Source organism: Lepisosteus platostomus, chromosome 13 (assembly GCF_059453375.1).
Source record: "Lepisosteus platostomus isolate fLepPlt1 chromosome 13, fLepPlt1.hap1, whole genome shotgun sequence".
NCBI lineage: Eukaryota > Metazoa > Chordata > Actinopteri > Semionotiformes > Lepisosteidae > Lepisosteus > Lepisosteus platostomus.
Genome location: NC_142623.1, coordinates 30,860,901 through 30,876,728, shown reverse-complemented (window position 1 = coordinate 30,876,728; position 15,828 = coordinate 30,860,901). Strand labels below are relative to the sequence as shown.

The 15,828-nt window shown below is 45.6% G+C and overlaps 1 protein-coding gene across 2 annotated transcripts in view; it reads left to right on the top strand.

Moving 5' to 3' along the window:
• The first annotated feature begins 25 nt into the window (after nucleotides 1–25).
• adam19b (ADAM metallopeptidase domain 19b) overlaps nucleotides 26–15,828 on the top strand; it is a 37,465-nt gene continuing 21,662 nt past the window's right edge. The window contains exons 1-5 of one of the 2 annotated variants that reach the window (XM_088604112.1): nucleotides 26–971; nucleotides 1,561–1,676; nucleotides 1,969–2,039; nucleotides 14,102–14,180; nucleotides 14,632–14,708. In XM_088604112.1, the coding sequence (XP_088460238.1) occupies nucleotides 845–971; nucleotides 1,561–1,676; nucleotides 1,969–2,039; nucleotides 14,102–14,180; nucleotides 14,632–14,708 (470 nt within the window). In that variant the 5' untranslated portion in view covers nucleotides 26–844. Of the gene's footprint in view, nucleotides 972–1,560; nucleotides 1,677–1,968; nucleotides 2,040–12,673; nucleotides 12,926–14,101; nucleotides 14,181–14,631; nucleotides 14,709–15,828 lie in introns of those variants that run through there. The other variant, XM_088604113.1, reaches the window with a different exon arrangement.

Sequence of the window (15,828 nt, the reverse complement as noted above, 5' to 3'; positions counted from 1 at the left end):
TTCTATAGTGTTCTGTTATTATGAAATGTTTTGATCACCTCTAAACAAATGCAAAATAGAAGGTGATAGTAGTGAAGTAATGGGTTGAATATGTCACATGGGGATTTTTTTCTAGTTGACATTTCTTCCTCAACTGAAATGTGTTTCCTTGTTCTGTTGTCTTGCCTGGTGCACACAGGCTATATCGGAGCTTCCCATCCTTCTGTTCTGCTTTACAGTGAAACAAAAATGTATCAAGTCAATATGTTCAAACACGGCTAATCTACTATCAACTTTTAATATGAGGTATTCTAAAGGCGCTTCATTCTGTGAAAACCCGTATATTTTCACAGTCGTTTAAGTTCTATGCGCGGGGTGGTAAATCATGTTTTGGACAAAAAACGTAACATCCAGAAAAGCCCTAGCCCTGCCCTCTTTTTAATTGACTTACTAAATGGATTCAAGATTCATTTTGAGCAATACTGTTGTTGTTTTTTTAAACTACCTCTTTTATCATGTTTCTTAAGAATCAAGACGAAAGTGTCACCATTTATGATACATCACCCGACCCTCCCTTAACGACAACAACAAAAAAAAGGTTTTGGACCACAATTGTGGCGCCTGCCAGTCCGTCCTCGGGGCTCTCCTCTTCGGCCCAACGAGAGCTCCCTAGAACTGCGGCTAGCATCCAGACAAGGAGGAGGAGCTGGCGTGCACATAACCGCGATGCGAAGAGTGCACAGTCGGAATCTTACGCTAATAGCTCCTTGCGAGCTGTATCGCGTTACCACAAACCAACACAAAAGCGAGAACGCGGTACTGTATTGACCGAGGAGCTTGTATTTTTACCCCGTTTTTTTTTCCAATGCATCACTCTGTGAACCCAAGCTCCAGGCTTGGCGTTGCCGGCGCATTACAACACTTTTTTTATCTGTATGTATTTTATATCAGACTTCTAAAATGTGCTGTGCATGGACATGCAGCGTTTGGAGGTGAGTCGGATCTTCTATAGAATATATTGTTCATTGGCACGCAAATATGTTTTTTTTTTTCATTTGAGGTGCAGGACTTCAACGTAAATGGCTTTGCATTTAAATATATTAATGCATTTTATGGTGACTGCAAAAGAAACGTCTCGTTGGAAAAAAATGGTGTTGGAGTTATTTTATTAACGTGCAGATTTTATTAGGAAATGCATATTCACTAGTGTATTGGACAGTTTTTGCATGTGTATGTGCATTGCTTGAAATCAAATGCAATAATTTGCTAGAAATCAAAATGAAATGCAGCGCAAAATAACACTGGGATTTGTTCATTCAAAATAAGTTAATTGAAGTAAAAATCTATATCCGTACTATTGAAATAGTTACACCGTATTTTCTACCAGAATACGTTTCTGTGAATGTAAGCGGAATATCGACTTCAATTTTTAATTGTTCATTTTGGGCTTTTTTCTGGATCTTTCATCTTAAGCACTTCAGACATTACATTTCAAGAATTGAGAAGCCGGTTTTGCGTTACCCGGTGCTTTGACAACGCGGTGACCAATATTCCATCGATCGCTTTTCATAATTCTTACAGAAACCCAGTGGCCGGACCACAAAGCGCACAGACTTGACCACGTAGCTCAATATGAAATTATAATTCCCCAGTGGATGAGCCCTGCTCGTCAGAAGAGGTCACCTTCCAGCAATAAGGTCAGTTCATTTCAGACCTCGCTTCTTTCAAAATCCCTTAATTGAAACCTGTCGCATCGTGTAGTTTAGATAAGCTACATTTCGGTAATGCATTTCAGTGCTTAATTATTACGTACGTTGGCAAGTTTGGCACTCCAGTGCGGCTCTCTATTGAGGGAAGGTAAATATGTTACAGGGAAGATGTTGACATGAAAGGTACAACAGCCCTTCAGACACCCATTCTTTTATCTGTCCGGTTTTTGCTTTCAGTGCCTCTTCTCACTTGGTTTTCCCTTTTCATGCCTTAAATCAGCCTCCTCCGGACGCGGAAATCAAGATAACAGCAGAGGGGAAAGAGCTGGTTTTACGCCTAGAAAGAAACGAGTAAGTACAGAATTCATCCACAGAAACACTCACTGGATCCTGTTCCCCGTAGCCTCACTTTCTCCCAGGCCTGACATTTCCCCGAGAGGCATTAAAGTTGCAGGTGTAAGTGTTGGTACTGTATTTTTATTTGTGTTAACGCACTCCGACGTCGTGCGATCGTAAGCACCACTTGATCGCTTGCTAGGAAGAATGTAAGACTCATAAACCTAAACCGGGTGTGTTTGACAGACAGGAGTAGTTAAAATGTCTTAAGTAGTACAGTGCTAGTAGGAAAACTGTCAGACTGGGGGTAAAGCAGAGCCGATGCCTCATCTTAACCACGTCTGCTGCTGAGCAGCACCTTGAGGCAGTTGGTGTTCTGATACAAAGTGTGTGATGTGCACCTGATAAAAATAAGGATCACTTCCCCTTTTGTAATTCTAAGTATTTCAGAAGTGTAAAAACTTTAGCTCTTGCAAGCTTGCTACATTTACTCAGCCCTTCTGTGTATTGTAGATTTCTGGTGTTATGCTGTAAAAAAAAAAAGTTGGTGCTTATTAGCTGCCAGCATCTGAAAGATCAGATTAGTTGTTGAACTATTTCCTTGCTCTAGGACTTTTTATGTTGATCTTGTCTGCTCCCCAAGGTGTGACAGATCACTGCCTCTCCAGCCTGAAGCTATATAGCCCTGCTAGCCCTAACCCAGCATGAAGCGCAGTGAGCTGTGCAGCCCTCTGATTGATTCAGTTAGTAGTCCGTGACTTGCTGTCTTTAAACATCAGTTTCTCCCCTAAAGGTGGGGTAGAGCTGATCAAAACTGTAATTCTTTCCCTGATGCCTGAGATTGAAGTCATCTGACTACTTCTCGGTCTACTGCTTGTGAACAACATCATGAACCCATTTTAAAAGCAATCACTTCAAGCCAAGGGAAAGGCTCTGAAGAGGCAACCTGCAGCTGTATTTTGAGGGGTGGTATGGTGTATCAAAGTGGGGAGAGCTTGGCATTTTAAAACAATCTTCTGTCAATCCATTTTAAAAAAATATTCTGTCATCTCTGTCAATATTCGATGCAATCTGTTGCATTTCATGCACCCTCCTAGGAATATCACAATTTCTGTTAACGCACAGATCTCACTTTTAGGTCCTCTAGCATGAAAAAAGCTTCTGTGACAATTGGACACAGCAGAACAGGTAGTGACTGAGAAATTGCAGTTCTGAGTTTCCTGTTTCCTCAACGTCCTATCGTTCTGTCATCCTTCCTGTCCTGCCTGGGGAAACTTGAGACCCACAGCAGAGAAGCCTTTCTCACAGGTCAAAGAGCAAGCTTTCCTGTGTGTCAGAGCAATCAAGCCATTCCTCCATCCCTTTTCTAAACATTTCAACCAGTATCGAGTCCCAGGGGAGAGCCTCCAGTTCATCACAGGGCACACACAGAAGCCAGTTAACCTGCCAGCAGGTCTTTTCACTGGGAAGCACTCTGAGAAAACCCATGTGAACACAGGGAGAACATGCAAACTCCACACAGATAGCACCCCAGGTCTGGAATTGAACCCAGGGCCCCAGCATTGCAAAGCAGCAATGTTAACCACTGTCCCAATGTGTCGTCCAGCACAGTCAAGCTGTTTGCGGTGCTGTTTCATTTCCGTGTTGTTTTCAACTTGCCATTTTTTCCTGAGCTCATTTCCTGAAGCTCTTACTGCTTTTTGGAGTTTAGGTTGCAGAGGCATATTATCAGCGAGTTGGATATATGTTTCTTTTCTCTTTTCAATCATTCTACATGCCTAAATGAGTCAGAAACGAATAGACACGTGCTTTGTTATGGCCTGGTATCATATGGAGGAGCTCCTGAAGTTTACCAGAGAGTCCCACCAGATCAGAACCTCCCAGCTGGAGGCTGGCGTCTCTGTGGGGAATGAAATCAGCCACCTGGGCCAGGATTGGTCCCATGGGTTCAAGCACAGGCCTGTAAAAGAATCTGTAGTGTCATGGCCATGAAGCTACAGTATCACACCATTGACAAAACAGCGATGATGCCACTTTATTTTTAGAATTGCTAATTCTGTAGCTGGGTATTGCCAGTAAGCATCTTTGTCTACTATTAGTCAATTTTGCCAATACTTTTAGGGAACTTTTGAATAGGGTTATTCATTCCCCCAGAACAATTCAGACTTATCTACTTTTGTTTCATCAGATGGTAGCGGTAATTGAAAAGTACGGTGCAAAACTGTGTCACACATGTCACAGGAGTGGTATATATACTGATGGAAAAAAGAAATGCAACACCTCCACTCTCTGGCCCTCCTGTCTGCGTGGAACAGGCTGAAGAGTGACTCATCCGTGAAGAGGACCTGATGTCACTGCTGACGAGTCCATCGCAGCCTCTGTCTGGCCCAAGCCAGTCGGGTGTGAAGTCTAGGAGGTATGAGCAGACCTCTGACAGGTCGCCTTGCTGTAAGGCCAGCAGCACGGAGCCTCACTGTCCTGTCACTGATGAGGGCATTGTGTCTGCCAGCAGTTTCAGCAGCAGTAAGGGTCGAGTGGCAGATCTGAAATGATCTCTTAGATGGACCAATCTGATGTGTCGGTCCTGCTCTGGTGTGGTCACTGGACAGTGACCGGATCTTGGACGGTCATCTGTCCTGCTGGTCTGCTGAAACCTTCTCTGCAGTCGGGACACAGTGGAGTGGCTTACTCCATAGTGTCTGGCAGCGCTGGCACATGACATGCCTGCCTGCAGCGTGCCAATGGCTCTCTCCCTTGCTTCTGGTGATATTCGATGCATTATGGAATGCACAAAAAACTGACTAAGTGTGGCCTGTTTCCTGCACTGACCTAAGCTTTGAATTAAGGCCTTTTTAAAGGCATTGTTCCACCTGGACCTCGTTGGGTAAAAGTGCACCTAACGAGCTTTCGAGTGATTGGCAAGTTGCAATGCCACACTGCACAAGCTGTATTGCTGGTCAGAGGGCTTAAAACAAATTGACAACTTTTTTTGGAAAGTACATCAGCTGTAACTATAGTACTCTCATTCCAGAAAATGTTGCATTTCTTTTTTCCATCAGTATATCATGGCACTGTGTATTAGTGCCTGGAGCATTGCTGCCTTGTAGCCTGGTTTCATCAGATCCCAGAAGCTAAGCAGGCCTGATCCTGGTCTGTACTGGGATGGGAGCTCTCCTAGGAAAACCAAGCTGCGGCTGTAAATGCTTTCGGTAGACCAGTAGGTAGTGCCCTTCCCTCCGGAAAATGAATATCAAAGATCCAGTATTTCCTATTTCCGATATAATGACCAGGGCAGGGTGTTGTAGAAGGTGCTGCTTTTCAGGTGAGACATAAAACAAAGCTCCTGACTAGGTGGTTATTAAAGATGTGGGCAGGAGTTCCAAGTTTATAATTGAGGTGTCCTGTCTGAACACCATTTTGAATTTCCACACCCTGGCCTCACCAGAAACAAGACCCTCCTTCATAAAGCTTCCCCTTAATTTTCTTCTTCCTCAAAGCAGTTTCTGCTGTGCAGGGGGGCTCCTGGTGCAGAATGACAGTTGGGTGAATTGGAAGTAAAGTTCTCTTCTAATTGAATTAATGCTCAGATTTTCTCATTTTCTGTTTGTTTGTTTTTCCCCTCAATGTTTCTATACTTCTCGAGCAGTTTCCAGGGGTCTTCACCCTGCTTTCCTCTCTGGTAACGGTAACCCAGCAATCGTACATTAGGAAGAGGCCTGTGCCTTCTATCAAACCGAAGGCTGCTTATCTTTCAGTCTTCCATCTGTTTCTGTTAGTCAATCCTGTATTACCCAATACACATCCTCTGTCTTCTGAGAGCACAGGTTTGGCAATATACTCCGAAATGTCAGCTGTTCCGGTTGATTGCAAAGAAAGACAAGGGACACATCTCAGACCTACAGCTGCTGCAAACTCGGCTATATTGCGAGTTGATTTTCTGGCTCTGGCATGGAGCTTTATCAGCGAGGATGAACCTTTAGCATTGCACACTCCTACACAACAGCAGTTCATTTTCCCAATGCAGCTGGTGAGAACATCCATCCATCCGTTTTCTCGCTGTTTTATCCATTTCAGGGTCACAGGGGAGTCAGAGCCTGTCCTGGCAAACAGTGGGCGCAAGGCAGGGTGCCCCCTGGCAGGGGTGTAATCAGAGGGGGGACATGGGGTGGCTGTTGCCATTTCTATATATGGCTTTGCCACCCCATCTTACGCATTGACTAAATGCCATATTTTCTTCAATTTACCAATAAAAATTTAAGGGGCGGAGCAGTGGCCCTGTGGCTAAGGCTCTGTCCCTCTGACTTGAAGGTTGCTGGTTCAAATCCCACAGCTGGCAGAGGAATTCTCCTCCATTGGGCCTCTGAGCAAGGCCCTTTACCCCAACTGCTCCAGGGGTGCTGTACGATGGCTGACCCTGCGCTCTGACCCCAAGCTTCTCTCCCTGTCTATGTGTCTCATGGAGAGCAAGCTGGGGTATGCGAAAAGATGAATTCCTAATGCAAGAAATTGTATAGGCTAATAAAGCAACATTATCATTATTATTATTATAATAATAAAAAAGAAAATATAAATGTAGTAAACAATTACAGCACACCTGCAATGTTTTTTGAGTGAGTGTCCATGCAGCCTATATTGTAAAGGGTCAGTGTCGGCAAATATGCAGCCGTTTGTCCTGGATCATTCCTGTGTAGCAAACAAACTGCCATTGCCCCCTTAGAAACAAGTCACAGTGGTCCATCACCAAGTGTTGATGTTATATTGAGAATCATGAATTTTGGTTGTACTTTATTCAAAAAGCTCTTTATGAAGCTATTGGAATATGACAAAATACAGAGAGAAATAACGGGGTGTGAGTGTTTTTCCTCACACAGAAGGTGCTTCGGAGTTGTATCAGTTCGCCCTTGCCCGCGGTGCCAATCTGGGGTACCCAGTGTAACTGGCGCGGAGAAGAACAGTAGGACACTTTGTAGTAGGACATCCTATTTCTGCAAGTATTCATCTAATTTAAAAATGCCACCCACGAAGGTGTCTGTACCAGCCTAAATATAAAACCCCATCTGTGCTGGTGCATCCTGGATGGGACGTCAGTTCATCACAGGGCACACATAGACGCCAACACGCACACACACTGCACAACACACCTGTTTATACAGGGTCTTCTCTCTGTGACCAGGGTTTTATTAATTTCTCCAGCCGGACCCTGATGTATGGAGGGCATTCACTTTCATAATAGTCTCCAGCAGCCCCAATTCAATTCTGCTGCAATATCGATATCCATCCGTTCCCTTTGTGTCTGGGTTAGTCTGAAGGATGGGAGTGGGCCACGGTAATCCATTTTCCTGAAGAATTTCTCTGAGCTCTCACAGGCTCTGCACTGTGCATTCGTGTCACATCAGGGTCTGGCTGGTGCGTTTCAGCGTGAGGCTGCCTGAGTAAAATAGTCCATTTGAGTTTTATTTTTGACGATGATGGTATTCACCAGTGGAGTGCAGCAACTTGATTCCGTTCTGTCCTGGTTTCCGTATGTTGCAACGGGAAGAAAAAAAAAAGCAGATTCTCAGGACATCTGTAGGCTGTGGCATTCTTCCAGCATCCTGGCTGCAAATGCATCTTTGAATACTCCCCCCTTCCACCTCTCCTCCTCCTCCTGCTCCCCAGTGTCTCTGGGCTTTTATCCTAATGAAAATGGCTGCAGGCAGCTGGGAGTTAATCTGTTTAAGAGCCGTGGGCCCGTGCTGAGTCAGTGAGTTCAGGACGTGAATGATTTCTCGGCTGAAGGTCGAAGGGGCGCTTGCGGCATGGCTGCTGCCAACAGATCCTTTCTCCCTCTCCCTCTCGTGCACGGGGACCTCCTCCGGATGCACTCGGCACTCTGCTGCCTCCGCCATCTGTCCTGGACCCACCCAGATCCCGCTGCTCCTGCGGAAGCACAGTTTTCCAGGAACAGCTCCTCTCCTTGAAGAAATCTCGATCCAGCATCGCACCTCTGTTCAAATTGGTGCGCAGCGCCAAGTCCTACATTCCAGAGCTTGGCCACGTTAAAATGAACTGGCTTGATGATGCAAGACAATGCAGAGCCTAGATGTGTGCAGACAGTCACGATGCACGACGATGCATGATGATGCAGAACCTAGAGTTGTGCATACACAACCACGTTGCACAACAATGCAGAGCCTAGATGTGTGCAGACACAGTCACGATGCCCCGCAATGTAGAGCCTAGATGTGTGCAGACAAAATCACGATGCACAACAATGTAGAGCCTAGATGTGTGTAGACACAATCACGATGCACAACAATGCAGAGCCTAGATGTGTACAGACACAATCAAGATGCATGATGATGCAGAGCCTAGATGTGTGCAGACACAATCACAATGTATGACAACGCAGAGTCTAGATGTGTGCAGACACAATCATGGTGCACGACAGTGCAGAGCAGTGTCTGATAACCTGTATTTGTGCAGTGTGTGTGTCGCATGACGTAGATGCTTATGCAGACGGCTGATGTCAGTACTGCCGATATTTCTTAAATAACATTAGCACAGGCGTCTAGGGCTCTCCGGTGGCTCAAATAGGACAGGAGCTGGCTTGCAGAATAGATTGATCCAGACGTCTGTAGTTTTCGACCTGGGTCATGTCAATAGCTGATTATGACGGGGATTCTCCATGCTAGAAATAAATGGGTTATTGAAATTGAATTATTGACCTGCCAGGCACTTGCAGTGATGTCAGTATGCAACACGACACTCGTCTAGTTGGTGCTCTCTGTCCTTTCAGAGCTTGCAGGCTGTCAGATGGCATATGGCCCTACAGGTGTGTGTGTTGGAGGAGCAGGTATGCATGCCTCACCCTCTCCCATGCTGGTATGGGAGTTGCTGTGAGAGAACTGAGTCTTTAAAAAACAGTTTATTATCTTAAACAGAAGCTTAACTTTCTCTCTGTGAGGATGGCAGTTCTCCGTGGGTTTTAAAGCCCTTGTTCCCTCCGAAGATTGGGAGACATTGATTCCCACTGAAGCAAAAGATGTGATGTATCACTACCCGTCTGCTTTTTCACGTCTTCAAGGGTTTTCTGCAGAGGATGCTTTCAGCTGCATCCCCACCTCCCACCCCCCACACCCCAGACGCCCTCCCAGAAGAAGTGAAGTCATTCAATCCTGTGAGAGAATGTGCACTATTGACCTCTGTGCATTAGCCTCTCTTTGTGCCACTCTCACTAAACTGATCCCTTGTTTTAAGAGCCGCCAGACAGCCATGATTCAGACTCTGGGTACTTAATCAAAGCGTCCATCTGGATTAACTCCAGCATTGCATATCTCCACACAGACAATAAATGATCTGCATTGTGTGACCACCAGAGCTGCAGCACAGGCTTAAGACACAGTGGGGAGATTAAGATCTTGAGGGGAATTCATGAGCTCTGAGACAACAGCGGGAAGGGCATCCACAGAACTGCTTTTCCCATGTTCACGTGGAGATCATGTTCACGGGCCAGTGAAGCTTTTTCTAAGGAGCCAGTTTCTTCAATGGCAAGATCAGCAAAATGTATGCAGAAAAGCTTTCCTTTACTCAGACAGACTGAGGTCTGTCAAGGTGAAAGCAAGTGAATAGCGATGACTTAAGTACAATCACGGAATAGTCAAAACAATGCAAACTTCCCATGGAAGGTTTATTAATGTACAGCATTGTCTTGTCACGATCGTAAGCCCCTCCTCTTAGCCCTTCCTTGTTTATTCTTTATCTCCTACACCTGCCTCCGGTTCCAGCCCCTGTCCTAGTCTTTTTTCCCATTGTTTTCTCACTCCCTTCTGGATTGTGCTGTCTGCATAGGGTCCTGAAAGACGCTTCGTGACATGTCTAAACTTTCGTAAAGCTTTAGAGTAGTGCATGTGCAGGGCATAAAAATGTACTGTACTTAGCCAGGCCCTTTGTTGTGCCGTACTCTTCCTCAACACTTTTCAGGGCTAGATTTTTGCAGACCTCTCTGATGTTGGTTTGAATTCACCTGAATTTGGGAAGGTCCTGAGGGCTTCGTCACATGCATTGATGACCTAGTGCTGAGTGACTTTGCATGAAATAATCTCAGGTATGCCTTTGCTGTGGGTTATTTTACTTGCGGTATTTTGTGTGGAGAATTTAATTTGTTTTATAACGGTTATAACCTACCAAATAAAAGCATCTCCAAATAGCTCTATAAATACAGTATATGCACATCCACACACTCCTAGGTACCACTCTGATGTCTGATGGAGGACACCACTGGTATTGAGAGGAGTCTAGTTGTGTTTTAGTCATTACTCTCCACAGACATTCAGATCCGAAATGCTGCTGTCGGAGCCCGTCTGGCAGTGAGACAAAGACAGAGGCACAGAGTTATTACTGAGAAGTCATGACTTCCTAATGGCACTTTCTGCCTCTTATCTTGAGAGTTATCACCATTACAGACGCTGCACTCCATTGATTTTTCATTCTGCAATTTCCTATTCTACACCGCAGTTCTTAACCATTGTGCCTTTCCTGTTAGTCCATGGATAACGGAAGAGACCACACAGAGGAAATGAGATGAAAGGAGATTGTTAGATCTCGTGCCCCGCTGGCTGTTTTTGGTTGTTACTCTCAGGAGGCGTGAAATTTCAGACACGAGAAGATATTGCGTTGTAATTCGGGTAGATCCCCCAAATACCTAACTTAACCTGGAAAACGTGTAAATATTTGCACTTGTTTCAAGTATGTGTCTCAATGTTTGGCTCTGTAATTTCTAGCAACGGTCTACGTTTTTCTGGAGCAAGAACTAACATGACTATTTCAGGAGCAGGTATAGAGAACGGAAATTCACTCTGTAAAGAACAGCCTTGGAAAAGATCATAAAGAATATACCTCCTAGAGGTTAATGCAGTGTGCAAGTGAGAGGCAGGGCACTGTGGAGACTGTCAGCGTGGGTGAAGAACAGTCATTAATAGGGAGTCTGGTGCCCTTCACAATTACAGCTTCTTCTTTGGCTTAATATAGTTTCCCCCATGGCTCTTCTGCAGAGACAGCTTTCTGTAATCGAGTGAAGAAAATGAAACTGTGCTCTCTTTTTAATTAGTGAGTCATTGTGGCATCAGCAGGAAGAAAAATACCTTGGGGGGCAAGGCACAGGGAGTGCTCCCCCAACACACCCACACCCACTGTGTCTCCCTCATTCAATTTGAGCTCAGGAGGAGAACTTCCACTAAATAGAAAAATGACGACACAAAAATCTTGTATTGTCACGATTAGTGGAAGGACGGGGAGGATGTGATACACTTCCTCCAAGACGGAGAAAAGCACAGAGCTCTGTACCCCTGTGTACTTTGTACTCTGCAACAGCTGTCTGTCCAGCTGTGTTTTCTGCGATTTCTCCTTCCTGTACCTTTATTTTTTTTACTGGATTAAGAATCCACTCCCATTATTCCCATTATTGTTCGTGTGATTAAGCTCTCCAGGTGTACCCTTTTAGTGTTATTATTTAAAGACCTGCTCCTCCAGTCCTCGGGGCTCATCATTAGGGTAAGATGTCGCGAGGCCCGCCTAGCACCAGGAAACCCTACATCCGTCTCCTGAGGGCATAGGCCTCATCCCCGACACCTCCCGCTCCCTGAGCCCGGGGTCTGGAGGATCTCGCCTCGTCACCCTTGGACCTCCATGTTTCGTTCGTCTGTGTGCTCCCCCCTCCCGGGGATTTTAACTTTGACGCGTCCCAGGATGGATTCCTTGTTGATGGACTCTCGGACTGTGCTTTGACCTGCCCTTGGACCCGTTTGGATTTGGATGCCGTTTTGTCTTCACCGTACACTGTCTCACGGATTGTCACTATTATTTTGTGCACTTTTAAACCCCTGTGCGTTCCCTTTTACCACGCCTCCTGTTTTCTCCAGCTCTTACCGCATCGCATAGGGTCTTCTACAAGATCTGACACGGATTTCAGTCCGTGTTCGTACATTTGTGTACGATACATTTGTGATTTTCATACAGCAGTTCTGTTTGGGGTGGTGCCGAGGAAAAGTTTAGAAATTGTCTAAGAAAACTGTTCACTCGGGTTAGGTGTGGTCAAGCAGAGTCCCTTATTCATGCGCATGGGAAGGATATGATCATGCAGATCTGAGAGCAGCCTCTCATACAGATCTGTGAGTAACCTCTCCACCGAGATGATAAATGCAATGAGTTTTATACAGCAAATTCACACAGGAAAGCTCATTCTAAGTTTCCATATTAGGAGTTGTTTTTTTCTCTACAAACATTTCTTTGTAATTGACCACATTCTTCTTAAGAAGCAGTTTTACCTTGTATACAGTCAAAAAGAAGTATATACTGTAAATAAAAGGTGTGAAATGAGCTAGACATTCTGCAGTTGTAGCATTAATATCAAAAAGTCAAATAATATACTTGCAATTGTTCTTTCATACTGTTGCTGGGTAAAAGGCATTTTTCAATGCCAACTAGTCACTATCTTATACACTTTTAAAAAAGGTAAATGCTAGAATTCTTCCTCAGTGGATATCCTCTACTGACTGCTTTGCAACCCTCATCCAGGTTCCAAAGTCTCGACACAGCCCAGGCGGTCTCTGGGTGCCCGGCTGTATGAGACTGCAGTGCGTGTTTGTGTTGAAGTTGCGCTCTGCCTGTAGGGTCCCTGCAGTGACAGGACCAGTCGGGCTGGACGCTCCCCAGCTGTGAGGGCAGCTAACACAAACACCGATACTGATGGCCACCCACTTAACAGCCAGCCCGAGCAAGCGCCTCACTGTCCTGGGGAGGAGCCGAGCCGTGGTCTGTGTTTGTATCAGCACTGCTGGATTACTGCCATGCAGAAGGAAGGCAAGAAGACACAAACCTCATTTCACGAACAGGAAAGATGTGTCTGAGAGGACTCTCACAGTGTAAATATTTACCACGAAGGTTGTTGTCCATTAACTGTTTGAGGAAACACCTATTCTAATATGTGTATATACGTTTATGAATGATTCAAATTCTGGATGTCCTGAAGCTTGTTTTGGGTAATTAAAGTAAAAAGGACAGACGGATCGTTTTCTTTTTCAGATTCTGTTATTTATTTGTTTCATTTTTTGGAAGATGTGTTTGTATTGTTCGGGTTAGTGGAGATGAGTGTTTTTCTAACAGACTCGAAAGGAGTGATACCTGAACAAAACTAGTGTTTCCTAATGCTATAGCAGCATTTCCTGTTCCTATGCAGGAACAAAACTGTTTTTACCTCCTTGTTATGTTATCACTCCCAGCTGTTCCAATATTGGAAGACAATAGAAAGCCGTCAGTCAACAGTTTAGTCTTTAGAACTCAGAAACGTTTCAAAAGCTTTGTCAGGTATAAATCTTTCACGAGCTGTGAGCCATTAGCGCAGAGTGCCATTAGTGTCTGTGTTTCAGTCGCTCAAAGGGGTTTTGTCGATTAATGCTGGCTTCTCTCTCCGTACACGGCTCTTACTGTGAAATGCTTCTCACTGACTCACTTCTTCACCGTGCTTCTCAGGAGAAATACTCAGCATACTCAGGCGAGGTCTATGGTGGTGATAAAGTAGCAGTGCCATTGATAACCCAGAATTGTATGTACTGTATTTACTTGGTATCTGCAGTTTTTGCTGTTGTGTTTTCAGCTGATGTTTTACAATCTCTTCACTGACATGTATGGCACAGTATTTTGATTACTTGCCTCCACCTCTTCTCACTAGATTTTGCATAAGATGCCTGGAAACTTGTTTGACTGACTACTGTTTCGGACACAGAACTACCTTAACTTGAGACACAGAGAGAGAAAGACACACAAAGAGAGAGAGACAGAGAGAGACTCGCTCACACAGAGAGAAAGACACACAGAGAGAGAGAGACATAAACAGAGAGAGACTCACTCACACAGAGACACAGTCACAGAGGCAGAGAGACACACAAAGAGAAAGACACACACAGAGAGACAGACACTCAGAGAGACAAACACAGAGAGAGAGAGAGAGAGAGAGAGAGAGAGAGAGAGAGAGAGAGACACATAGGAATAGCCTGTTTCGGCTTCACCTGGCCTTTCCTCTCTCGTCTTCTCCTCTCAAGGCAGCTTTTTGCACCTGAGTACACCGAGACCTGGTACAGCCCCAGCGGAGCCCTGCTCTCTTCCTCCCCCCAGAACGCGGTGAGTGTCCATCTGTGTGTCGGCTACGTCTCCTGCTGCTTCTCCCCTGGGGGTAATCGCTCAGTAAGCGCTGCAGTGGTCAGGTACAAAGACGCTTTGTAAAGTGTGACCAGCGTTTTGAAACTATGGCAAAGTAACTGTATAGTAAACCATAGTGGGAACTGAGGGGGGCAAGTAAAAATGCCACATATACGTAATGTGGTCAACAAATAAAAAATTGCAAGCTCATTTTGGAGAAACTGGATATTTATTCAAATGCACAGAACGAATATCGATCAACTCTTCGTCCAATCACAACAATACACTCACTACATTGTCTGAACTCTGAACCCTGACCTGGAAGGTGTTCTTTCCGATACGGATACTGACGTACTGCTGGAGCAGGGAAGGGGTGAGTAAAATCAAGTCAGTGCACCTGAACGCCAGCCTGTCGTGTCTTGTCCTGTTGCAGGAGCACTGCTTTTACCACGGGGCGGTGAGAGGCCAGGAGGGGTCAGGTGTGGCGCTGAGCACCTGTCGCGGACTGCGGTGAGACTGCTGGCGGCCCCGCGTTAGGCGTTAGTCGCGGGGGCCTGGGGCCCACCTGTCTTTTCCTGATGTCACACAGCTCGGTGTGTGTAAAAAAGCTCAGTCTGCTCTGCTGATGTCACGCCTCAGGGCTGTCGGGCCTCTCCGGACCCCTGTGAGTTGCGCCTCAGCACCAGGTGCCATGATGAGAACCGTGCACAATGAAGAATTGTTTCTTTTTGAGCAAACAAACTCAGGGGTCTGATATTTCTTCCCTCTGACTTAGCGGCCTCAAAAATCAGTAAGTAGCAAGCAAGCTTCTGATGAGATACATTTTACAGCGAGACATCCAACTTTTGGAGCTTGTACCCTGGGCAGCTTTCCTTTTCACCCATTTGGAAATTTCACTGGAACAATTCAGTTGCAGGACCTTGCTCAGGGGTACAACAGCACTGTCTCAGCAGGGATTTGAACCCCCAACCTCCCAGTGAAAGGTCCAGTACCCTGACCGCTGTGCCACACTGCTGCCCCCACAGCCACAGATAAACAGGAACAATCTCGCCTACTGCCATATCACCCTGCAGCTCACAGCTCACAGCTGGCAGCCCACTGAAGCTCAGCAGGTGTGAGCCTGGTCAGTACCTGGATGGGAGACCTCCTGGGAAAAACTAAGGCTGCTGCTGGAAGAGGTGTCAGTGGGGCCAGCAGGGGGCACTCACCCTGTGGCCTATGTGGGTCCTAATGGCCTAGTATAGTGACGGGGGACACTATACTGTAAAAAGGATGAGACATAAAAACGAGGTCCTGACTCTCTGTGGTCATTAAAAATCCCAGGATGTTTCTTGAAAAGAGCAGGGGTGTTACCCCTGTGTCCTGGCCAAATTTCAATCATGGCCTCCTAATAATCCCCATCTATGAACTGGCTTCATCACTCTGTTCTCCTCTCCACTGAGCGCTGGTGTGTGGTGAGAGTACTGGTGCACTCTGGCTGCCATCACATCATACAGGTGGGGCTACACACTGGTGGTGGTGGAAGGGAGTCCCCATTACCTGTAAAGTGCTTTGAGCTATATAAGTGTAAGCTATTAGAATTATTATTCCGAGAAAACACGGCTGTGGGAATTTTTGCTATTTGTTTTAT